This window comes from Mirounga leonina, unplaced genomic scaffold, assembly GCF_011800145.1.
Source record: "Mirounga leonina isolate KUSES-001 unplaced genomic scaffold, KU_Mleo_1.0 Mir_178, whole genome shotgun sequence".
In the NCBI taxonomy this organism is placed as follows: Eukaryota; Metazoa; Chordata; class Mammalia; order Carnivora; family Phocidae; genus Mirounga; species Mirounga leonina.
The window spans coordinates 4,960,621-4,986,229 of NW_023270464.1; the positions used below are offsets into that span (position 1 = coordinate 4,960,621).

The 25,609-nt window shown below is 38.0% G+C and overlaps 2 protein-coding genes across 9 annotated transcripts in view; both read right to left on the reverse strand.

Annotated features, from left to right (window-relative positions):
- Positions 1 to 8,588, reverse strand: part of SNRPN (small nuclear ribonucleoprotein polypeptide N) — a 37,105-nt gene extending 28,517 nt beyond the window's left edge. For 4 of the 6 annotated variants that reach the window (XM_035023950.1, XM_035023949.1, XM_035023955.1 and 1 more), the window contains exons 1-2: positions 2,522 to 2,665; positions 1,155 to 1,306 (exon numbers count right to left, since the gene is read on the reverse strand). In XM_035023950.1, the coding sequence (XP_034879841.1) occupies positions 1,155 to 1,306; positions 2,522 to 2,524 (155 nt within the window). In that variant the 5' untranslated portion in view covers positions 2,525 to 2,665. The other 2 variants (XM_035023952.1, XM_035023954.1) reach the window with 2 other exon arrangements.
- On the reverse strand, positions 2,583 to 23,839 carry SNURF (SNRPN upstream reading frame). Of its 3 annotated transcripts, none has more exons than XM_035023957.1 (4): positions 23,738 to 23,825; positions 14,540 to 14,635; positions 8,572 to 8,697; positions 2,583 to 2,668 (listed from the first exon to the last, which is right to left on the reverse strand). In XM_035023957.1, exons 1-3 carry the CDS (start codon positions 23,749 to 23,751, stop codon positions 8,592 to 8,594), a joined length of 216 nt encoding a protein of 71 aa, XP_034879848.1. In that variant the 5' UTR covers positions 23,752 to 23,825; the 3' UTR covers positions 2,583 to 2,668; positions 8,572 to 8,591. The 3 variants fall into 3 exon arrangements, with proteins under 3 accessions (XP_034879848.1, XP_034879847.1, XP_034879849.1); XM_035023956.1 differs by lacking the exon at positions 2,583 to 2,668 and adding an exon at positions 6,094 to 7,803 and having other exon boundaries at positions 8,545 to 8,697; positions 23,738 to 23,839; XM_035023958.1 differs by lacking the exon at positions 2,583 to 2,668 and adding an exon at positions 6,094 to 7,803.
- Positions 23,840 to 25,609: the final 1,770 nt, after the last annotated feature.

Sequence of the window (25,609 nt, forward strand, 5' to 3'; positions counted from 1 at the left end):
AACAGAAATTAGTATGCCTAAAACTCTCAAATACCTTTAGAATTTTCACTATCATAGGGATTCTTGTATTTTAGGGGAAAATTCTGGATTATTTACACTCACAAAAAAAATAACACTGAAACATCCACCGTCCTAGAATATCTGAAATAATCCTACTTGGTGTGCGGGGAGGAGACTGAGAATACATGAAAAGGGAAAGATGAGGAATGTTTTTTGCCTGAGAGGAACAGACTTAAGAGTACAGCAGACAACTGGTGCTGAGCATCGCCTTTTTCTTCGTATTTAATAAAACCTATGTGAAGTAGGCAAATTAAACGTCTGTACAGTTTATCACTGACTGTGGAAATAAAGTAAATCAAGCCAAGAATCCAGGGTAATGCCTCTCAAGTTCTGCCCCATGATAAAAGCCTGAAACAAAGCCATCTTGAATGTCCAGAGATGATATTACAAGCACCAACTCAACTGCTCTGAATGATAAGTCAACTGGGTGGAAGTAGGATGCCACTAAAATCCACCAATTTCTGTGATCTTATTGCAGATGGTCAACAGTTCCTGAGAAAGGAAGCTCCCTGGTCACAGGTATAAACCGGGTAGCCTCATGTGGTAAGGCACAAACATAAAGGTTATTCCTGAAGAAATGAAATGGGCAAATCACAAATACAATAAGCAAAGAGGGTTAAGAATGGACACCAAATCAACACTGCACATGATGATTTAGACAAAACAAGGACCATGCAAAGAGGCTAGCAGAACAAATGTTAAAACTAGCCTGGCATATTCTAATATCCTAACTCCTCAACCATTAAGAACAAATTGTTATTCTTACAATTCCTTCAGTCTGAAGAAATGCTACAGAACCTAACCTATCAATAACATTTCATAACTTTTTAAATAAATATAACTTGATACTCTGCTCATACTGTAAGTTCTTTCCAAATTAAGTTCATGAGTATGTTTGCAAACTTAAAACAGTAGTGTAAATACACTGACTTTAAGACGGGGAGACTCTGATCCAAGTCAGTGATGGTTTAGGTTAGACAACAGATTAGCCCTGCCACATTTTCCCTCCCTCCTTATCAGTTATCCTCTATCATCCCTTACTCCTATTACCCTCTCCCTCTGTCTCTCACTGTCCAAACCCAAAGTGGTCTTACTTGATCTTTCTGAATTCATCACAATCACAGAGGATCAAGTTCATATGCTTGTCAAAAGCCTTAAAGGTGCCAATGAAGATTCGGCCATCTTGCAAGATACATCTCATTCTATAGTCAATGTGCTGCAGCATCTTGCTGCTCTTTCCCACAGTCTGAAAGGAGTAAGAAAAGTTGTCACTCATCAGCTTGTCTCTCCACCATGTCTTCCCTATTTCTGCATCAATCCAAACTTGGTTTCCTTAACACATCTTCCTTCACATGTTTTCTCCAAAAATCCCTTCAGTCTCAAGATGCTGGACCAAATTTAGGCCCAGGACTACTATACTCCTCTGTGGAACCCTCTACTTCTCAGAATGTCTCCCTATGCAGTTTCCCATCATCCTAACTATATTTCCCTAACTGTATTTCTTCCCCAACAGATTCACAAACCTAGTTTCATGTTAGTATTCTATCATTCTAATTCCTCTCCTTTCCCAATTTTAATCCCAAATCCCACCATCTTTTAGAACACTCGACCCCATGGCCTGTTTCTTTTCCCCTAGACACGTACCCAAACAGTGGGAAATTCCTACCTCCATCAGAAACTCTCCAATTCCCATCAACCCAATGCAAATACAGACTACTATTTAGTTCCCCAAAGACCTTTATCCTAGTTATATCACACCCCACATCCCCTCCCATTCAGAACTTGGATCGGTGTTTCTCAAACTTTCTTCAGTTTCATTTATCCTACTAAGTCACCTTTTAAAAATATTTTTATCCTAAATCACCCACTCCACTGAAAGTTTAATATGTTGATAAATCTGTATCTCTATTTATATACTGTAGTCCTCAGGAAGACTACAAGTTATTGTAAAATCTAATATTCCTTCCACTTCTCCAAATCAATTTTTGCTGCTTTGAGGTATCTTTCCTGTTGGGAATACATGCTGTAAGTCATTTAAACTTTAACAGAACCACAAAACCGAGTAGTATATTTTATCTCTACAGACTGTTTATTATTGTATACTTCTCATGCCGTGAATTGCTAAACCCCTCCATTTTTAATGTAGACTTTATGTCTATTATAACCTGAGTCTTCCATCTACTAGATTGTCCCTTACTATTATAAATCAAAATGAAAATTCTCTTCTGTATTTTCTCACATATAAGATCCCTCTTAAGATATTTTCAACCATTTAATCACTACAGTAGAACAACAGACATAGCTCCCCTTCAGCTGATACATCATACAATGAGATACCATCTCTAAAGATTGATTCCTTATTTCTAACATTAAGAACCCAAAGACACCCCACACTCTGGTAAACCATTATATTAGGCCCTTCCAGTAGCTTTTCACCCTTCTGTCTTAATATACATCTTACCATGGTTGCTGTTCCACCAAATCCAATGTCCACAGTAAGGTTTCAGGATCCTTAAGACCTAAGGGAAGGCTACAGATAAAGGTATGACGCAGGTTCTCCTATAAACAATGCAAGCTTGGGGCAGAAGCTTCAAACAGTAGATGGAGCCTGCAGAGGAAAGCATGATCTAGCTGCACTGCAATCTACCATGTTTAAAAACAGGCAGACAATTTTTTATGAAAATCATTTTAACAGACATGTTCAAAAGATTCCCATGTTCTTATACCCACCAAGTGAACACCAAATTTCACTATTCCCTCACCTTAATTCCCCCATTTTATGCACTTAAAATTGACAAAGTTTATTAAATTTTTGCTTTATGCAGAAATTTTTAAATGTTTCAAAAATTGCTTTTATTTTCCATTCCAAAAACTGATCTTTTTTCTTTCCATTCTTATTTTAGGTAGTGCTTCATTCTCTGGTCCCAAGTCAACACCGTTTCATTGCAATTTCAACATTTTGATATCCTTATGTTTAGCCATCTGAATTGCTGTCCTGAGGTAGGTTAAAATTTTTGCTTCCTAGTTAAACCACCTAAATGTTTTCAACCTCAATCTCCCCTGACTCCTCAACCCTGCCAAAAGCATTTCAAAATAATGCTAGATTATCTTTCTTTACCAAGAACCAAATGCATTACCATGTACCTGCTTATGACTTCCTACATTAAAATAGGATACAACTAAATTGTACATTTTTTCTTACAGCTCTGATTCTGTAATAATTTGAAAAGTAAACACACAAATTAGACCTCAATGGGAATTTGGCTTTATGCATAAATATAGCCCCATATCATAAACAAAATCTGACATAATTTTACTTTTAACAATACAGACATTAAAATTGCTCTCTGTTTTCAACAGAAACGCTTTTCGAACAGCAATGTACACTGGTTAAGTAAATTATGAATTATTTATTTCAGGATGTGAAAATAAAATCATTTAAATTGTGGGTGTGAACTGTAACATCAAAACAATATTGTAAAAGAATGTTTTGAGGATACAGTTTTCCGTGTGCAACTATAGGATACTAAATAAGAAGGAAACAGAATAGTATGAAAGAAATAATTCAGTTAAGGGTGGCAAGATGTAGATGTTGCCCCATAATTATAAAAATCCGATGGCTGTTAAATGCATTTTATGAGAATTTGGAGTATCAGATCGTCTAAAAAAATAAATTCATCATTACTCAGAATATCTCTTAACCTTTTTTCTCCAAATGCAAATTGCCATGCACCATTTGTGCCTTTTTTCTGAAAGACAATCTACCTATATCCTCAACACTGTCCATATTTCTCTAACATTTATCTTTTAAAAAAAAAATTACTTATTTGAGAGAGAGAGATCACACAAGCAGGCGGATGGGAGTAGGGCAAAGGGAAAATCAGACTCCCCACTGAGCAGGGAGCCTGATGTGGGGCTGAACCAAAGTCAGATGCTCAACAGACTGAGCCACCCAGGAGCCCATCCAGCATTTATCTTAACTGACTATAATATCTATACACTTGTTTCTTCTCTCATCTACCTAATTTACGTCTTTAAAGATACAATGACATCAGGGATAACCCCCCTTTTGTAGCATCCAATATTTGTACATGAATTAATGTTTTGCATAAAACTGACATGTAAAGATCTCAAAAGATCTATTATTCAAATCAGCAGACTAATGTGCCCAACCCTCCCCAAATAAATGTAGTTTTTTTTTATTTGAATTCAATTAGCCAACATATGAGTAGTTTAAGGCCTATAATATAGATGTTCTTAATTCTGACAGGATTACTTTTGAAGCTGTCTAAATCCTACACTTGTTTATTTTTAAAGTAGCAATTTTCATTTTTTAGCAATTTTTATAATATTGTATCTATGAAGATATAAAGTCTTCAGCAATCCATTGTTAACAGAAAGTAAATTATCTACAGAAATAGAAAAAATACACATAGAAACAGAAAGTAAATTAAATGGTAACCTGAAGTTGGGAGTGGAAACAGGGAATGTATGTAAATGAGCATGAAGGATCTTACTTTGGTAATGCAGCATCCTTAAAGTACCTGACAATGGTTGCAAAAGTCAGTGTATTTATGAAAAAATTAGGTGCATTTTATGGTATATAAACTATAAATCAAAAAAGCTGTTTTTAAAATGTAAAATGTCAAGACCTTCACATAATGTACAAAGTTTGTAACATTACTTTTTATATCGCCATTAGTGAAAAAAAATAAAAACAAAAACAAAGAATGCTAACCATTCAACAAAACACTATTACTGGAGTACACACCCTCTACCATCAACAATGGAGACGTACTACCAGACACTGCAATGCAAGACCATGATTATTAGAACAAAAGAAAAAAACAGTAGGGCTAGATTTCAAGAGTTCATTTAAGGGAAAAAAAAATGTAATCACGAGAAGTTTCTTATGTAAGGATGTAATGGAACCCAGCATCAAATGTGCATTTACAGTGAATTTGTAGTCAGTCACCTTTCCAATAAAAATTTAAAATTCAGAAACAAAATTTCACCTTCAGATGCCAAAAAGATTCGAGTACAGATTTCCCTATCAGCTTCAGTTTAAATGTTCTGTCCCAACTGGCATTTCAGTGAACACATAACTATCAGGCTTAATTCATAGTTTAACTTAAAGAAACCAACAAATCCAAACATTTCCTTTGTATAGTGGAAGAGTAAAAAGGAAAGGCCAGTCGCAGTCCTGTTTCTGTCCATCACCTAACCTGCTGAGTTTATAAACCCCTTCCACATCTACTAGATGTTGTTAACCAGTTATCAAGTATAAAAATGTACCTGCAGATGTGAGTCATAACCTAAAGAACAGGAGACCTAAAGAACTGGGAACACAGACATGTAATATAATATAAAATATTCTATATAAATAAGAGATATACATTTTACTCACAACTCAGAATAGGGGTTGACTGAAGTGGTTAAGGAAAGACTCTCCTTAACGAATAGGACCTAAGATTTAGAAAGTTATCTCTTATTCCTAAATTTAGTACACCACAATCATGAACGCTTATAAGGGAAAGGATGTTTCACTTTGGAGATTGATCAAATTTATCTCCATAGCAAATGACATCAACATGCTTCATGAAGAAGAGCGTAAGAGCACAACATCACATTGCACTGATGAATTAGCAGTTATGATAAATCTCCTTACATCAAAAAGCAAAAGCAAATAAATGGCCCCCTGACTCAAACATCCTGAGATTCCTCACAAAAGAAGTTCTTAAACTTTTGGAAAGTCTGGACTTTCAAATGATTAAACTTTATAAAAATTTAAGTGAAAAGATAAGATGGTCAAACTTGTCCAAGATACATACAACAAATGAGAAATCATATAATAATGGTAATGCATTAGTGCTCACTCAAATCTGGTAAAATATCACACCCTTCACAGAAAATGTGCAAAAAAATTTAACAAGTGAAAGGAGAAAACACAATAAATGGAAAAAAGTATTCATCCACAAAGCAATGCCAATTAAAACCACACACACACACAAAAAAAACAATTTTCTACTTTTGGAACTGTTTATTTATCAAAGAAAAAGACACACAAAGATGGTACTGAGAAACTAACACTAGTAGTAATTATTCTTGATGGCAAACAATGCTTATGATGCTGTCAGAAAGCAATGTAACAAAACATTTAAGAGTCATACTAATGTGTATACCCTACAGTCCACAATGGGATCCTTATCCTAATAAATTTAAGATACCAAATATATCTTTTAAATATAGAATTTATAAAAGCATAGCAAACTAGAAAAAAACAAGTACAAGGAAATGTAAATCATGAATAAACTATCATTTATTCATTAGATTATCATTATGATGACTAATAAAATGAGGAAGTAGTGATATACATTTAAGTGAAATAAATACAAAATAAATTCATTTAAAAGCATGATTCCAACTTAAAAAAAGCAAATGGGGAAAATGAAAGAAAATTCAACCTTATGCTGTGGCTGAAACATGGGTTTTAAAATCTTTGGTTTAACTCCCCATTTTTCTTGTCTATCACTTAGAAGCTTTAGATTTTTATTGTAAAAAAGGAAACATACCAATTGTTAAAATGTCTTTAAAAACTACCCATCTACATTTATTCTTTAGACATGATTCTTAGACTTGACCCTTATCCCAGAAATTTATCTGGTCCCCTACCCTGTAATGTTCACTTTCATATAACTTCCTTTATAACCCCTTTCTCTTCACCACCTTCTATAGTATCACCAGTCCCCCACTGTCCCAACTTGGTGTTTTCATCTTCCAATGTGATTCTATAGGAAAGATGCCAGAGAACTTTCTTTTAAGGAAGAAGATATATTTCAAGCTTTACCTGCCATTCAATCTGTCACAACTACTCCAATCTGCTGCTGTAGTGACAAATACAGCCACAGACCACACACAAACGAAAGGACATGGCTGTGTGCCAATAAAATTTTCTTTAGGAAAAGTGAGTGGGTCAGATACTTTACTAACCCCTGCTCTAAAATAATCCTAGTAACAAGTGCTGTTTAACTAGCACTTGAAACTAAAATAAAAAATACTATCAGAAAACCAGATGATCCTATATGAAGATCATAATATATGACTTAAATATTATATGGGTGCTTGGCTGGCTCAGTTGGTAGAGCATGTGACTCTTGATCATAAGCCCCAGGTAAATAAGTAAATAATTATACTTAGGAACTTACAAGAGTATATGAACTACACTGAAGAGCCAAAAAACTCCTGGTTAAAAAAAAAAATCTGCTTTTCTCACTTAATCATTTAAAAATGGCCTTACTCTGGGGAACAGCTGGGGACAAAGATCAGATTCCACTGTCTGAAATCAATGCCACTGCCCTGCAATCAGCTCCAGGTAATTACTGGAGAATGCTGAATAAAGGATGCAGCAGGGGAGAATTCTCAGATAATCTGTTTTGTATCTTTTAATTTAAAACTCAAAATAGTGGCTATAAACAGGCCTAATTAATGTGAGTTGAGAGGTAATACACCAAAACAGAAATAAAGAAAATCTAGAACAAAACTCATCAATAGGCTCCTGTCTCCTAGTTTCTAAAAAGTATATTAAACCCTTTGCATTACAGACATTCAAATATTAAAATTTAAAAAAGGTCACATAAAACATTAAAAGACAGACTGTAAATAAATCTACATCACATTGAAAAAATCATGGATAATATTTTTATTACATTGTCAGCTGAATCAAATACATTGATACATTGTCAGCTGATTCAAATACGTTGTTGAAAACAAAAAAGTGAAAAAAGACAAAACAAAAAAAGCAATAATTAGTAAATATGCATGGAAAATTATTTAGCTTATTTGGTTATGAATGTGATGTGTATTTATAATTCAGTAGGCACAAATGATACGTAATTAAAACAACCAATGCAGGTAAAAGTGTATCGTAACTGGCATTCCATTTTTTTCCCATTATATATTCAGGGTAATGGAGACTAATACTTTGAAATATAATTTAGAAAATGTACCTAAGCTAATATTTCTGACTCAGTTTATTTTCACATCTTCATATCTGAGTAAATGATCCTATCTAATATGTTATGCTTGGCAGTTCACTGAAGCTTTATTGAAACTACCAGGAAAAAGATGAAGTTTCTCACAAAAGGTAATTACAAAACATTCATTAGCAGGATATTCAGCATCCATTTATAATGTAGTATGTTTATATAATATCAATTGGAAAACCAATAGAAATTAGATACAAATAAACTACCTAAAAAGCATGCACTAAAATGACTGGGAAACTAAGTGTCGGGTTAAGACCAAGGTCCTATTGCTTGCTTTTACTTCTTTAATCTTTCTGCAATGTGATTATATGAATTTTTTTATTTAAATTCAATTATGAAATTTTTAAGAAAAAAATGTATTTTAACATATCTCAAGTAATTAAGTGACCTCCAAACACACTATTTATTTATTCCTAACCATGACTCAATCAGTTCTAACCTGTTTTTTCACTTGGAAATCAGCTACCTGGATGTTCCAATACTGCTTTAACCACCTCTTGGTGTCTCAGCTAAGAATGCCTGTCTCAGTTCCGCCTGGAAATCCACCACAGGTATTTGCTGCTGCTGAGATCGCCTTGGGTACAGCTGACACCTATGACAAGAGCACAATATGTAAAAATGAATATAAATGAGAAGAGATTTTCCTATATGGGTAACAATATGAAAGAAAATGTGTAGACCCTTACATTTAAGGAGAGACTCAATTAGGATCAGAGCTTCCCATTACCTTGTGAAGAGAATGGAAGAAGAAATAGGAGTCTCTGTACACAGAATGTGCAAGGAACAGAAGGATACTTACTACTTTAGCGATACTACCCAAGAAACTTTAAAATAAAAAAAAAAATTCTTTTGTTTTGAAAAGCCCTGTGGAAAAACCATCAGAACCATATGCATTACTCACTTTCCAATCTTACCTGGAAACAATTCTTTAACCCTTAGCAAGAAGAGGGAGGCATTTGCTAAGGCCATTTCCATCAAGATATTAAGGCTGTTATCCATAGTAAATACTCCAGGGAGTAACCACCTGAAACAAGGAACTACCAGAGCCCAGAATTTTAGGCTCTCAAACTATATAAACTGACTACCTATTAGTTGGAAGGGAATTCCAGACAAAAGTCCTCAGTATATCCGTATGGATCAGTAATCTGGCTGTGAATCTGATTCTGTAAATTATGATGTAGGAAATGTTACTGGCTAACAAGACAAGCATTAAAAAAAAAAAAATCGCCAGCAATTCAGCCCTTGTTAAGTGTGTGTATGTGTGCCTATATATACACACATACATGTCTATTTATGAAACTACTCAATAGCAGATTTGGAAATGGGCCTGAAAAAAAGATATTCCACTATTTTTCTACAGTTTTTAAATGGCATTTTTAACATTCTGTTAAATAAAAAGAATTAGGTTGGAATTTCTCTATGGCTCATGGAAGGTAACCTCTAAATTCTCAAATTTACCAAGTGATAGCAGTATCTTCGTTATTCTTGGTGGCCTCTTGGATCATACCTGAATTAACACTAATACGATTATTCAGGACAGGGGCTGGCCAAGCCACAAAGACCAACTATGTGATTAGAGTGTGGGGCCCGTGGTCAACCACATGGTCAATGATTCAATCATGTTTAAATAATGAAACTCTAATAAAAACTCTAGAAGGCAGGGTGCCTGGGTGGCTCAGTTGGTTGAGCGTCTGCCTTCAGCTCAAGTCATGATCCTGGGGTCCTGGGATCTAACCCCATGCTGGGCTCCTGGCTCAGCAGGGAGTCTGCTTCTCCCTCTGCCTCTCCCTCCCCCCTGCTCATGCTCTCTCTCTCTCTCTAATAAATAAATGAAGTATTAAAAAAAAAAAACTCTAGAAAGCACCCAAAGTTCTGGTGAGCTTCCTGTTTGGCGATATACATACATTGATGAGCTGAGAGTATTACAACCTAAGGACATGAAGTTATGGATCTTGTCCTATAAGTCTCTACATTTGACTTATCCTGACCTGTATCCCCTATAGTAAACTTAATAGTAAGTGTAGTGCTTTTCTTGAGTGCTGTGAAAATTATGGAACCTGAGGAAATAGTGGAAACCTTGAATCTCTATCCAGATGCTGAGAAGTGCAGGTGGCCTAGAAACTCTGGGGCTTGCAGTTGGTATCTGTTTTGAGGGTAATCTTAGGAGGGACTCTACCCTTAACATGTCAAAACTGCACTAACTCCATTAAGAGTCTTCATTACATTGCTCATGCTTTTTAAATTGTCCCATTTTTATTTAGGTATTCTTAGTTCCAATCCTTTATTACCAAATGGCAACTAAGAGTCTGACCTAATATGGTTCTAAAAGTGTTTCAGAGAAAACAAAAATATATTCCTTGGCCCTCTTAAACTCCTACTGGAGTGTTCCTCTTGGGTTTAACCTGAAACCCAGCTGCATACTAAACTAAAACTGGAGAAAATAAAATGCAGTACATGTAATATTCAGTTCATAAAATGCAGAACATAATTTAGAAAGACATATAAAAGGGTGCATAAAATAGATTCTCCAGAAGACTCTCCAGCCCCAATCTCCAAATTCTCTCAAATGTACAATGCATCAAGAAACAAGAAAGACATTCACCAGCCCCAAAGATCAAAAACTGATTTACTTGATAGATCTATCGGAAGATGGTATAACCATCAATTCCAAGAATAAAAACCAATGAGCTTCTATTAACAATCACTGTTGGTCTGTGAGAGGTTTCATCTGCATCGTTTTGGTTTTTATTCAATTTTGTTTTGTATCTTGGATGGAACATGAATAGCAAATCTTTATTAGCATTAGAACCAGTACCACACAATTTCTCAGGAATACTGACTTTTAGCACTTATGGTTTGGGAAAATGTGGGATATTGATGGATTATCATCAAAATAAACAGACTGTTAACTATCCCAATCCTGAGAGAATTCTGAGCATATGTATCAGTATGCAAGGCTTAGCGAGTATCAATGCTGCTTACCCATTTTATAATCCACTTACTCTCAAAATGGAGATAAATGACTGGGGAAATTACACTATTTCCCTAACTCAAAACTCCCCTGCCCATTTAGCACCCTGTAGTATTTATACGTAATATAAACAGCAGAGGTCAGGAAATGAACTTATTTCTTCTTTGAACGCAACAAAACGTTTCCATAGCTTTGAACAAGAAAATGACACCTAAAGAGGTCTTAAAGAAAATGAGATTACCTGTTATGCTGGTTCACACTGGTCCTGCATAAGATAAAAGCTCTAACAAAATTTAACTATGACAGAACCATTACCCACTAACAAAAGATCCTCCCCTCAAAAGAGAATCCCCCATACCTCAATCACAATCTCTAAACAAACTCAAGATACTTCCAGAGATTCTGGGTAAAAATGCCACTTTTAAACGCTTTTAAGTTACAAAAGACATTACCACACAAAAGAAAATTAATATGGCAAAAAGTTTATCATGCAATGAGGGATACTGAAATGAATTTAATTAATGAAAGAAACCTATGCTTATAATATAGAAGATAATGCAAAACAGTTGAATCAACCTTAATCAGGTAGTACTAACTTATGTTAAATTTTAGTAAAATGCATTTTTTCCCAAATGTGTAGGTGAGTTTTATCAATAAAATTCTACATCCCTCAAATTTGATATTTATATAATTTCTGTTTTATGTTACTAAATCACTTCTATGTTTGCAAAATTTTTTATTCATTGACCGAATGCTAATTTATGTATTCACACATATGCTGCATTATTATGTATCTCCTTTATAAGGACAAATTATAGGGGCAACTGGGTGGCTCAGTTAGTTAAGTGGCCAAACTCTTGATTTTGGCTCAGGTCATGATCTCAGGGTTGTGGGGTTGAGCTCTGCTAGGGTGCCATGCTCAGTGGGGAGTTTGCTTGAGATTCTCTCTTGCTCTTCCCCTCTCCCCCCCTCACTTGCACATGGCTGGTGCTCTCCCCCTCTCTCAAATACATAAATCTTTTTTAAAAAAGAACAAATTACACAGAATATCCATTCACAAAATACTTCTTTTAAATTCCCAAAATAAAAATGTAATAAAAGAGTGAGCTCAGAAGAATAAATAAACAGGGAAAATGGGGAAATTGTTGGCTTCACCAGTAATTTAAAATGTGCAACTGAATATATTGCAACTTTACCACATAAAATGAGCAAATAACAAAAAACAGAAGACAAAATTCTACCCCCACTTTATAACGTCTTTATTTTTTTTAAGACTTTATTTATTTGACAAAGAAAGATCACAAGTAGGCAAAGAGGCAGGCAGAGAGAGAGGGGAAGCAGGCTCCCTGCTGAGTAGAGAGCCAGATGCAGGGCTGGATCCCAGGACCCTGATATCATGACCTGAGCCAAAGGCAGATGCTTAACCGACAGAGCCACCCAGGCTCCACTATAACAGTTTTTTAAAAAAGCTTTATATTTGAGGAACTGAAATAAAATGTAAATAATTAATATTAATAAAGAATATTAACTTTCAAATTGACTGCCCTTATCTTTGTTGATAATAGCAAAGAAATGCAAATCAGTAAGCTACTGATAAATGAAATTGTTATTAAACCACCCATATTCTACAATCTGTAAAATAAATGAGGTGGGGTGCCTGGGTGGCTCAGCCATTAAGCGTCTGCCTTCGGCTCATCAGGTCATGATCCCAGGGTCCTGGGTTCAAGCCCCGCATCGGGCTCCCTGCTCAATGGGAAGCCTGCTTCTCCCTCTCCCACTCCCCCTGCTTGTGTTCCCTCTCTCGCTGTCTTTCTCTCTGTCAAATAAATAAATAAAAATATTTAAAAAATAAATAAATAAAATAAATGAGGTATTTATATGCATTGAAATAGAAAGATCCCCAAGACATATTGTTGCACAACAATAAATCTCGCATATGTAAAGTGATCACAAGTAGGGGCACCTGGGTGGCTCAGTTTTAAGCCTTGATCCCCAGGTCCTGGGAGGGTCCTGGGATCAAGCCCTGCATTAGGCTCCTTGCTCTGCGAGCCCCGCGGGAAGCCTGCTTCTCCCTCTCCCACTCCCCCTGCTTGTGTTCCCTCTCTCGCTGTGTCTCTCTCTGTCAAATAAATAAAAATCTTTTAAAAAAATAAAAATTAAAAAAAGGAGATCGCAAGTATGCCTCTCCCTCTCCCTGCTTCCACATGTGCATACACATGAATGAACAGGAAAAGGTCTGAAAATATAGACATCTACATACCTGTGGATTATCTCTAGGGAGGGAAGGGCAATGGTAAGTTGAAGTAGATACTTTCTATCTCAAAGTTAAGTGTTTTATAAAGATACGATATTCATGTATTTTTAATATTTGTAATTTTGGAAAATAACCAAATAGAACAGCTTTGGGAAAGGGAAAAAAATGCTACCCACTGATTCTGTCATGATTTGTGATAATAACAAAATGCAAGATCTAATAAATACTATGTATGTATCATGTAATTAAAAATGTTGGTATATTTTGTATTAAAATCACCCTTCTGGACACCTAAATTTAAAAGTGCGTGGGGGTGCCTGGGTGGCTCAGTTGGTTAGGTGTCTGACTCTTGATTTTGTCTTCGATCAGGATCTGGGGTCCTGGGATGGAGCCCTGCATCAGGCTCCATGCTTGGTGGGGAATCTGCTGCAGATTCTCTCTCTCTCTCTCCCCCTCTTCCCCTCCCCCAGCTTGATCTCACACTCTCTCTCTCCCTAAAAGGAATAATTAAATCTTTAAAAAATTTAAAAAAAATAAAAGTGTACCTCTGTGTAGATATCCTATGTAAAGAGAGGAACAAATGTATACATTTCAAGTTTTTTTTTTAAGATTTTATTTATTTATTTATTTGAGAGAGAGAGCATGAGTGAGAGAGCAGAAGCAGCAGAGGGAGAGGGAGAAGCAGGCTCCCCACTGAGCAGGGAGACCGATGCGGAGCTAGATCCCAGGACTCTGGGATCATGACCAGAGCAGAAGGCAGTCGCTTGACCGACTGAGCCACCCAGGTGCCCCACATTTCAAGTTTTTAATTGGATAAATGTATTAACCAAAAATAAAAATCTGAATAATGCAGCATATGTGTGAATACATAAGTTAGCATTCGGTCAATGAATAAAAAATTTTGCAAACATAGAAGTGATTTAGTAACATAAAACAGAAATTATATAAATATCAAATTTGAGGGATGTAGAATTTTATTGATAAAACTCACCTACACATTTGGGAAAAAATGCATTTTACTAAAATTTAACATAAGTTAGTACTACCTGATTAAGGTTGATTCAACTGTTTTGCATTATCTTCTATATTATGAGCATAGGTTTCTTTCATTAATTAAATTCATTTCAGTATCCCTCATTGCATGATACTCTATTCAACTTTGAACAAGAATTCTAAACTAAATTGATTCTCAACCCAGACTATACTCACTCTTGGTTGCTCAGTGAGGCTGTCCTTCTACGTTTGACTTGGACTTCCACCTCTGGTACGTGCTGTTCCGTAGTCCGTCTCAGGTGTAAGCGGTCCCTGAAGCAGAAAGAGAAATTTATTTTGTAAGACTTCATCAACTTTAAAATAACCACTTATTTAAAGGCTGTATTTATTTTTAAATATTTTATTTATTTATTTGCGAGAGAGAGAGCAAGTGAGAGAACATAAGCAGGGTGAAGGGCAGAGGGAGAAGCAGACTCCTCACTGGGCATGGAGCCTGATGTGGGATTTGATCCCTGGACTCCAGGACCATGACCCGAGCTGAAGCCTTGGCTTAACTTACTGAGCCACCAAGGCGCCCCTGAAGGCTGTATGTAGAACTATATTAATATAATGGAGTTTTTAAAGTGCTTATAATATAATTAAAACAAGGTACAATAGTAATGTAAGTCAATTGTATCTCAGTAAAAATGGTAGAAAAGAAACATGGCAAAATTTTAATGAAAATATCCTCCAATAGTCAGGATCTATCCTAAAACCACTTTCTCCCTTTTGAAACCCCTAACATCAGGTCACTTGGGTGTCTCAGTCAGCTGAGCATCTGACTCTCCGTTTGGGCTCAGGTCATGCATGATCTCAGGTTGGTGAGATGGAGCCCCATGTTGGGCTCTGTGCTCAGCAGGCAGGCGGCTTGAGTTTCTCTCCCCCCACCCCTCCCCCGACTCATAAACACCCTCTCTTTTTCTCTCCCTCCCTCCCTCTCAAACAAATAAATTTGTTAAAAAAAAAAAAAAGAAAGAAAAAAGAAGCCCCCTGGGGGTGCCTGGATGGCTCAGTTGGTTGGGTGTCTGCCTTCGGCTCAGGTCATGGGATTGGGCCCCACATCAGGCTCCATGTTCAGTGGGGAACCTGCTTCTCCCTCTGCTGCTCCCCGTGCTTGTTCTCTCTCTCTCTGTGCCAAATAAATAAATAAAATCTTAAAAAAAAAGAAAAAGCCCCCTAACATCAGAAAACTGGGGGGGGGGGGATATATCAGAGAATTAAGCAAAAAGAAAATATTTCCACTTATTTTTGTATTATGCAGACATAAAGCTATACATTTACAGAGATATACTTATATGCACTAACCTACTACCCATACCTACATACCCTCAAAAAATAGATGGTTTGGTTAGATTCCAAAACTGGTTTGAAATATTTTTAAAGATATTTTTAATTTATTTGAGAGAGCAAGCGAGAGTGGCAGGGGGGGCGGGGGCGGGGGGCAGGGGAGGGAGGTAGGCACAGGGAGAGGGAGAAGCAGATTCCCTCTGAGAAGGGAGTCGGATGAGGGGCTTGATCCCAGGACCCTGAGATCATGACCTGAGTTGAAGGCAGAGGCTTAACTGACTGAGCCACCCATGTGTCCCTGGTTTGAAAATATTTTATTAGGACAGATCTTCTAGTATAATGGAATAAAGCATAAAGTTTAAATTATAAAATTTCTACTTAAGCAACCTCCTGTGCAAATGTTGTTTTCCTAGGATTTGTAAAACAAGAAATAAAAGGGATGCTTAAACAAAAAATACATAAAACCAACATAGCTACCACCATCTTATGATCTGCAGATCAGCTCACAAAATGGCTGCTCAAGGGATCTGAGCATGTAATCTCCCACCTGGGTCATCCACGTTAGAAACTACAGGAACCACTCTTACAACTGCAATTTAACAATGCTAATCAGAGAGGCTAGAAGAAAAGCAGTTTACAAAAATCATGCAATGTAATATTTCCAGGGCAGAATTCATTTTTTAAAATATTTTATTTATTTATTTGACAGAGCGCGAGCACAAGTAGGCAGAGCAGTAGACAGAGGGAGAGGGAGAAACAGGCTCCCCGCTGAGCAGAGAGACCAACATGGGGCTGGATCCCAGGACCCTGAGATCACAACCTGGGCTGAAGGCAGCCACTTCACCGACTGAGCCACCTAGGCCCCCCTCCCTCCAGGGCAGAATTCAAGGAAGCATCCCCAAAACTCATTCTTTGAACCCTTGCTATTTTCAAATTCATGTTAGATTATGCAAAATAACCCATTCAAATAGCTTTCCAATAAACCCAAGTTGCTTTACTGCTTCAAAAACTTTAGTGTTTCAATCAAGCATTAGAAATCATTTAAGGGGCGCCTGGGTGGCTCAGATGGTTAAGCGTCTGCCTTCGGCTCAGGTCATGATCCCAGGGTCCTGGGATCCAGCTCCGCACTGGGCTCCTTGCTCAGCGGGAAGCCTGCTTCTCCCTCTCCTTCTACTGCTCCCCCTGCTTGTGCTCTCTCGCTCTGTCAAATAAATAAAATCTTAAAAAAAAAAAAGAAATCATTTAAAAATCACAAATGTACATAACAGATTTTTAAATCATAAAAGTATATAATTTGCTAATCTCCTTGACCTTTGATTAGGCAATGGTTTCCTAGATACCTGAAGCACCAGAGAAAGGAATCCATAAATTGGATTTCATCAAAAGTAAAATACGTATTTGCTTCAAAGGACACTATTAAGAAAGTGAAAATGTAACTGGCCAAATGGGAGAAAATATTTGCAATTCACACAGCTCAAAAACGCTTACAACTCAATAATAAAATGAAAAAACCCCACTTAACAATGGGTGAAAGATTGGAACAGATTACTTTCCACAGACATACAAATTTATATCAGCACAAAAAAAGATATTTAATATCAGTATAGTCATTAGGGAAATGCAAATAAAAACTACAAACTTACTACTTCACACCTCCGGAGTGGAGGAGGAGGTGGAGAAACTGGTAGTGGGAATGTGAAATGGTGTAGCCTCTGACACTTCCTAAAAATGTGAACCACATAGTTTAGCATTTGACACTAATTCAACTCCTAGAGGAAGTAAAATATATGTGCTGCCGAAGTGAACACCAAGAGGGAGAAAAAAAAAACCAAAATCATATAAACTTGAGTGTGAATGTTCCTAGCAGCTTTATTTAATCTTAAGAGCCAAAAAGCAGAAACAACCCAAAGTACAACCACTAAAAAATGGATAAACCAAATATGGTGCAGTATGGTACATTCAATACAATGGAATGTCATTCATTGCCAAAATGGAATGAAGTATTTATCGATGAAACATGGCTTCACAAATATATTTGTTAATATTATATTAAAATTATATAATAAAAAGAACTATCATAGACCTCTATGTCATAGACCATCAATTATGATTAATCTAATAGTATAATTGAAAATACCGCATTACCAAAAAATAAAAATAAATTAAAATCTTCAGTTCCTTTATCCCTTCATAGCAGTTGCGCAGTATGAAAAAGTCTGAGTTCATGGGAGAAATGAAACAGCACACAAAATTATTCAATTTTCTAAATCCATTTTTAAAGCTACATGTATGGGGTGCCTAGGTGGCTCAGTCATTACGCGTCTGCCTTCGGCTCAGGTCATGATCCCAGGATCCTGGAATCGAGCCCCGCATCGGGCTCCCCGCTCTGTGGGAAGCCTGCTTCTCCCTCTCCCCCTTCTCTGCTTGTGCTCCCTCTCTCACTGTGTCTCTCTCTGTCAAATAAACAAAATCTTTAAGAGAAACTTAAAGCTCCATGTAAAATCAAGGAGCAGCACTGTTTTCACAATATAGGAAGTTTGTTCTAAATATACATACATGTGGGTTTATAATCTTCCTACTGCATTCACAACCTAGAAACCAGCTTTCAGAAAATAAGGATTTAAAGGAAAAACAGAGAGGTGCCTGGCTGACTCATTCAATGAAGCATGCAACTCTTGATCTCAGGGTTGTGGGTTCAAGCCCCACATTGGGTGTAGAGATTACTTAAAAATAAAATCTTAAATAAGTAAACAATAAAGGAAAAAAAGATGGGGTTTGTTGGCTCAGTCGGTGGAGCATGTGACTCGATTTCAGGGTTGTGAGTTCAAGCCCCACATTGGGCATAGAACATACTTTAAAAAGGTAATGGAAAAAGTTGTATGTGCACAATGTTATTTTTTTTGCTCCAAAATTACTTTCATTAAAAAAATAATACTAATTTGGAAATACAATGAGAAGCAACAAGGATGAGATCACACAATGTTTTTCCAAATAGCCTAACATTCTGTCAAATATATAATATCCCTTACATCTGCCCAAAAAACCTAATAAAAATTCAACTACTAAGATCTCAAGAATGAAAAATAAAAAAAGAAAATGTGAGGTAATCTCAGTCTACAGATCTTCCCATAATCATGAGAAAATCAGTGCCTCTAAACCAAAACCTGTCGAACCATCAAAAAGAAATTTCTAAGCCAGCCAGCATTCAGGAACTAGAAGGCAAAAGAAATGACTCCCTTATACAACCTTTGTTAGTGAGAGAGACAACCTTAACCATCACAACTCTTAAGCTTTCTGGATCTGGGTCACACAAGTGGAAGGGGCAAAGGAGACCAGCAATAAAATCCTAATGTACACTGAAGAAAGACAAAAAATCTCATTGTCCCTGTCATGTTGAGTCAATACTCATACCCTGCTTAATTCAAGGATTCTTTCTAAATATAGCTAAGTAGCAGAGTACAATGTCAAAGTAAGAGATTAAACTCAAAATGGATTAAAGACCTAAATGTGAGACCTGAAACCATAAAACTCCTTAAAGAAAATAAAAGCAGTAATTTATTAGATGTTGGCCTTAGCAAAATTTTCCTGTAGAGGTCTCCTCTGGCAAGAGAAACAAAAACAATTAAACTATAGGGTCTACATGAAAATAAAAAGCTTTTGCACAGCAATGGACAACACCAACAAAAAACAGGCAACCTACTGAATGGGAGAAAATATTTGCAAACGATAGATCTGATAAGGGGTTAACGTAATGTATCTGATAATTTAATGTATCTGATAAGGGGTTAGTATATAAATAACATACACACACATGCCCACACACACACACACAAATAAAAAAATCCCATTAAAAATGGGCAGAGGAACTGAACTTTTTTTTTTTCCAAAGATATATAGAGCACCAACAGATACATGAGAAGACGCTCAATATCACTAATCATCAGGAAAATGCAAATCAATACCACAGTCAGATATCACCTCATACCAGTCAGAATGGCTAGTATCAAAAAGACAAGAAATAACTCTTTGTGAGGATGTGGAAAAAAGAAACGCATGCACTCTTGGTAGAAATGTAAACTGGTCCAATTGTAAACTGTGGAAAACAGTATATAGGTTCCTCAAAAAATTAAAAATAGAAATAGCACATGATCCAGTAATTCCACTTCTGATCATTTACCCAAAGAAAACAAAAGCACTAATTCAAAAACATACATGTACTCCTGGGTTGACTGTAGCATTATGTATAATAGCCAAGATAGTAAAGCAACTATCCATGTGTCTGTCAATAGATGAATGGATAAAGATGCAGTATATAAATACAATATTACTCAGGTATAAAAAAAAAATTTGCCATTTTTGACAAGATGGATGGACCGAAAGGGTATTATGCTAAGTGAAATAAGTCAGAGAAATTCAAGTACCTTATTATTTCACTTATATGTGGAATCAAAAAAAAAAAAGAAGAAGAAACAAAAAAACAAACAGAAACAGACACCCAAAAGAACAGAGATGAAACTGGTGGTTACCAGAGGGGAGAATGGGGAGGAGGGGCAAAACAGGTGAAGGGGAGTGGGAGGTACAAGCTTCCAGATATGGAATGAGTAAGTCAGGGGAGTGCAATAGAGAATATAGTCAATGATATGTATTTCAACAGCACTGTATGGTGACAGAGGGTAACTACACTTATGAACACTGCACAACATAGAGAGTTGTTGAATCACTACGCTGTGCACTTGGAACTAATGAAGCATTGTGTGTCAACAAAACTCCAATTAAAAAAAAGAGTAACTTTGAGGCCTTGACATCTTAAATGTGGAATTTTTAAAAAACAAATCTGAGCACATTCAGAGGAAAGGCCAGGAATAAAGATGTAGCATCACCACATATGGGGAAAGTATTTCAGTAATGAGACATGTGACAGATGCACTGGGCAAACCAATATAATACAAAATAATCTGAATAAACCCAAACCAGACAGTACCTTGCCTTAGATAGCAATACAACAATCCCTGGACTGTTTCCTTGCACTAAACCACAGAAAGGGTTCACACTGCCTCGTCATTTTCAAAAAGCCCTGCTACTAAGCCCAATATTCAGTGGGCAGGGCAGAGACCTTGAAACCTCAGAGGTCTTTCCAAAGGGATCCGCCATATTGAGATCCTGAGTCTCCGTGAAAAACTACAAAATGGCTGATCAGGATAATACACGCTCATTTTGCAAATAGCCAAAATGATCAGAAGTTAAAGCAAAATATAATTCTTTGAAGCAGTATGTGTATACAAGTAGGAAAAAAATGAGCAAACCGTAAGTATCACAGAATTCCAGCCTCCTGCTATTTCTAAAACTACTCAAAAGAAAATTCCACAACAAAGCTTTCCAAGTCTTCTGGGTTTATGTTTTCCTTAATTACATTCCAATTTAGCACAACCATATTGTTTGTGATAGAGAGGAAAAAAAAAAAAAGGCAAGCCCATCAACATTCTGCAAAGAAAAACAAAGTCCTTGAAAATTGTCCCCTTCAAAGGTGGAATACAGAACACTGGAATAGTTACTTTCTTAATTATATTTTCTCACCAAATTTTCAAAGTAGGTCCAACTTCAAAATGATGGGTCAAAAGCATCACTTTAAAAACCTGACTAGGGCAAGAATTCCCTAATCCAACATATACTTACAGCCGTCTAGCATTCTACTTTTCTGATTCTCTGCTCTGCTCCCCTTCAGCAAAGAAAACTTACAGGTCTCAGCTCCTAAAAACCCTGCAGGAGCCCTGATCCCCGATTTAAGGAAACGGTATATAAAGGCCGCATCACAAAAAGAACATCCACAGATTAAGAAATACGACACTCTTAAAGGTGATGCAGTTGTGCAATTATCGAATCTGTAAAGTGGAAATCAAATGTAATAAGGGGTTTTCTAAAGGGTTACTGAATCCCCTTTGAGTATTAAGAGACCGCTCCTAATACAACCTAGGGAATCTATAAAAATGAAAAGGTGGACCTCTGTAAGTCAGAAAACATTTAAAATCAGCACCATTGATAGAGGCTGCCTTAAGTAATAGCACTGTGGATCATGGGATGACTTCGCCTTTCTTGCACTGCCTGCAGGCCCCCATCTCTCCCTTCTGCGGCGCAACAGAAAAGTAGGGGCACAGCATGGCTGCCAGTCTAGGCAGGCATAGAACGTACAAATGCTTTGCCCCGTTGCCCCCTCCACTCCAATGTGGCCTTATGGGCAAGGGGCGGCCCAAGGTACAAGCTCAGCAAATCCACGTCCTCCTTCCCTCCATGCACTGCAGCACAAGAGGGCAGGAGCAGCCGTTACAGCAGACAGGTGAAGGGGGGGTAGCTGCCAGCCCCACCAAGCGGATGCTGCGCAAACCCCCTCCCCTGATGCCCGCCCCATTGCCGGGCGGAGACAGTGTCTTCCCAGTCGCGCCTGCGCACCCAAAATCCCGCACCCTTCCCCACTGCGGCACTTTGGGGAGGGGCAGCTTGCCCGCGTTGCCGGCCTCCTCCCCTCAGCACTGCGCTTTGAAGGTGCCGCCGAAATTGCCGCCTGGGAGAAGCTGCATAGACTACCCTTCCCCCACTGCGGCACTGGGGGAGGGGTAGGCTGCCCCCAACCCTGTCACGCCTGCGCAGATCCGCACATCTGCAGCGGCAGCCATCTTTGGCGAGCCGCACAATGGTCGTGACGCGGCAGCGGACCGCTGAAAACCTTATTCCGAACACAGGAAAAATCAGTGCAAACAAGACACGCCTCTGCAGTATTACATCCCAGAACCCGGTACGACTCTCACAAGTTCATAAAGCAAACTCTGCACACCATATCCCTAATCTTACACCAAAACCACAAAAGCGAGGAATTAAGGAGTAAAATATCTAAAGACAAACATTTGTGCAGCTATCCCTTCAGATGAGTAATGGATAGGTTCGCCCTAATATAAACTCTTTAGACTGCCTCAGATTAGAGAACAAATGAACGGTCTCCCCTTTCCCTCTAAGGGCTGTGGACCACTCGCTGCCCCTTCCATCAGCCCACTACCAGACTACAGATCCACTGCCTTCGCCGCCTTTTACTGCGTTCATTCAACCACCACCATGGCGGCCACTCTTCCAAGGTTCCCACACGCCACCATGACTGCCCCCACCACCACCTGATCGCCCCTCCCGTCACCACCATCATGGCTGCCTCACCGCCCCCACACATACCATATCCAAGGTGGGTCACCCCTTTCACCGTGCCACCCTCTTTGTAGCACCCTCACGGTGGCCTCCCTGCCACCCCCCTCCCAAACACCGCCATGGCAGCCACCCCCACTGCCCCTTACCACCTCCGCCCCTCCCTACCACCACCATGACGGTCACTTTGCTGCCTCCCCCCAAACCATGGCCACCATGATCGCCTTGCTAGTCACCCTGCCATCTCTTCCGTATCACTGCCACAGTGGCCACCTTGTTGACCCCCAAACCACCAGCACGGCCACCGTGGCTACCCCCTCACTACCATCACAACCAAGAACAGCCTACCCTCTACTCCCTCCCACCACCACCATGGCGGACACCATTGCTACAACATGATCACATCATAGTGGACACCTCACCCTAAAGACCCCTCCTTATCACCACTTCAGCCACCCTGCTACCCCCAGATACCACGGTCACCAATACCCGATGCCCTACCCTGTCACCCCCTCCTTGGTACTGTGGATTCCCCACTGATCCCACCCCATCGTACCTTCCCCTGCCTTTCGCACCACAGCCATCACAATATACCCTCCTCAACCACAGTCATGGCCTCATATCTCAAGGACAAAGGGCCACTCTAGAATGGATCTGATGGGACACAATACAGTGGCGTATACCGGCTGCAATATGACACGGCACGGTCAGAGTATCGTCCAGGGAGGTCCAACCAATCCCCAAACCTTCAAAAGTGTACCATTCAACTCTCCAGAAAAACGAACTTTAGAGCCAGATTCCCACTATATACAACAATACTTTAAATTCTACGAACTTGGAACACTGAACAAACAAAAATGACTATTCCTCAGGCTGTCTCTAAGGGAAGAGATCCACACAGCTAACCTGGCCCGCTCCATCGCGCTGCTAGCCGCTCCTCAGTACAGACCGTCAGGCATCTCCGGCGACCACTCCACTCTGCGCTTGAGTCACTGCAGCAACACCAACTAATCGCACCAGTTCCACATGCGCATGCGCAGCAAACCTCCCCTCCGGCTTTGGCTGCGCAACCGCAACAGTTTGCCGCAGTGCTGAGGTCCTGCCGCAGTGCAGGGGTGCCAGCGCCTCCGCTAAGTGGAATTACCGGGGCCTGATGTCTGCTGGATTCCAAATAGCCAAGGCATTAGCGCCTTAAGAGAGGGACTCCAGGGACGACACCACCGCCCTGGGGTTCAATGGCAAGGTCTTTTTTTAAATATGTGTAAAATGTTGAGGAAATAATTCAAATCTTTGCAAGCACCATGGGCCAAGCAATCCTGATTTACAATCATCTTCATGTTTTCCTACACCATGTCCGAAATGCTGATTTGGAAAAGTTAAATTGATGCAAAACCACAGTCAATGCAATATTGCTAGATAATCGAAGCTAGAAGAAAATCCCTTTTAAAAGATACTATATTTTTTGAAAATGGTGGGATTTCTTTCCTTCTTTTTCTGCTTTATACAGTTTTTTTTTTTTGCAAATTGTCAAAACTATGCCAAAACAATCATAATGTAATTAAACTCTCCAATACAGAATGGATAAGTAAGTAAATTGGAAAAGTTGTCTACCCAATTCGTATAAAATGAAAAATAAATTTGTATTCCTACATAAAACCTTTACATAGGTATATTGAAATTTTTGCCAATAATCAGTGATAGTTGGAGTGGGGAAAATAACACTTTCATACAATAGAAATGAGCAAGTAGATACAATGATTTTTTTTTTCTTTCCAAATAACACCCTCTACAGATTTAAGAGACACTTTGGTAACTCCAAAATTGTTACATATGTATAACATGGAAAAAGACAATGCTGAGGAGACAAAGCTAAAGAAATAATCCCGAAGCTGTATTTGCATAGAATTTTACATAGCTTTGCTATTTTCTCAATTCTCCATGTCAAAGAACTGAGGGTGAGGGTGGGCTAATGGTGACTAAACGGCTAAAATTCCCCCCCCCACCCCCTAAGCTAGTGCTCTGTTCCCAATCATCTTGTACTATACAAACAAGTGTGAAGAGACATGTCAATGCAGACGTCTATCATAATAAAATCTTGAAAACTATGTAATGTGCCTCATGAAAGATATACAGGCTAAGTAAATTTTTACCTATGTATATAAACAATAATAGGCTGATATATAGAAATATAATACAGCTCAAAGAATGAATCATTTGAAATTATCAATATTAAACAGATTTTGACTACAAAATTGCACTAATAGTTCATTTTTACACATTCTTGTGAAGTAAAAATGAAGGAGTTCATAACATACTATCCCAAAATATGCCACTCTGGCATATTGACTATTTTTAGTTACTCCCCTAGAAATAGAAAGTCAACTCTGATCATGGGAGTGAATAGCAAAATATTATGTAAAATTAATGCTATGTGAATATTTTATGTAAATATATGTTTACATGCACATTAAAAAAATGTATGAATGGATACAAACCACTATAGTGTTGAAAACCATCCTTGGACTCAGACTCATTCGATTCAAATTCTACTTGTGAAACTTGACAGCAATGTTACTTTAGGCAATTATCTAACTTTCTGTGCCTTATTTTTTTTTTTAATCTGTAAAATATGGAGGATTTGTACTTATCTTACACAATGATTTGACAGTTAAATGAGTGATTATGCATATATAGAATAGTGTTTGATTCAGACCAAAAACTCTATAAATGTGTTAGCTCTTTGAGTAGCCCCAATTATTACAGTGGTAACTTCCACTG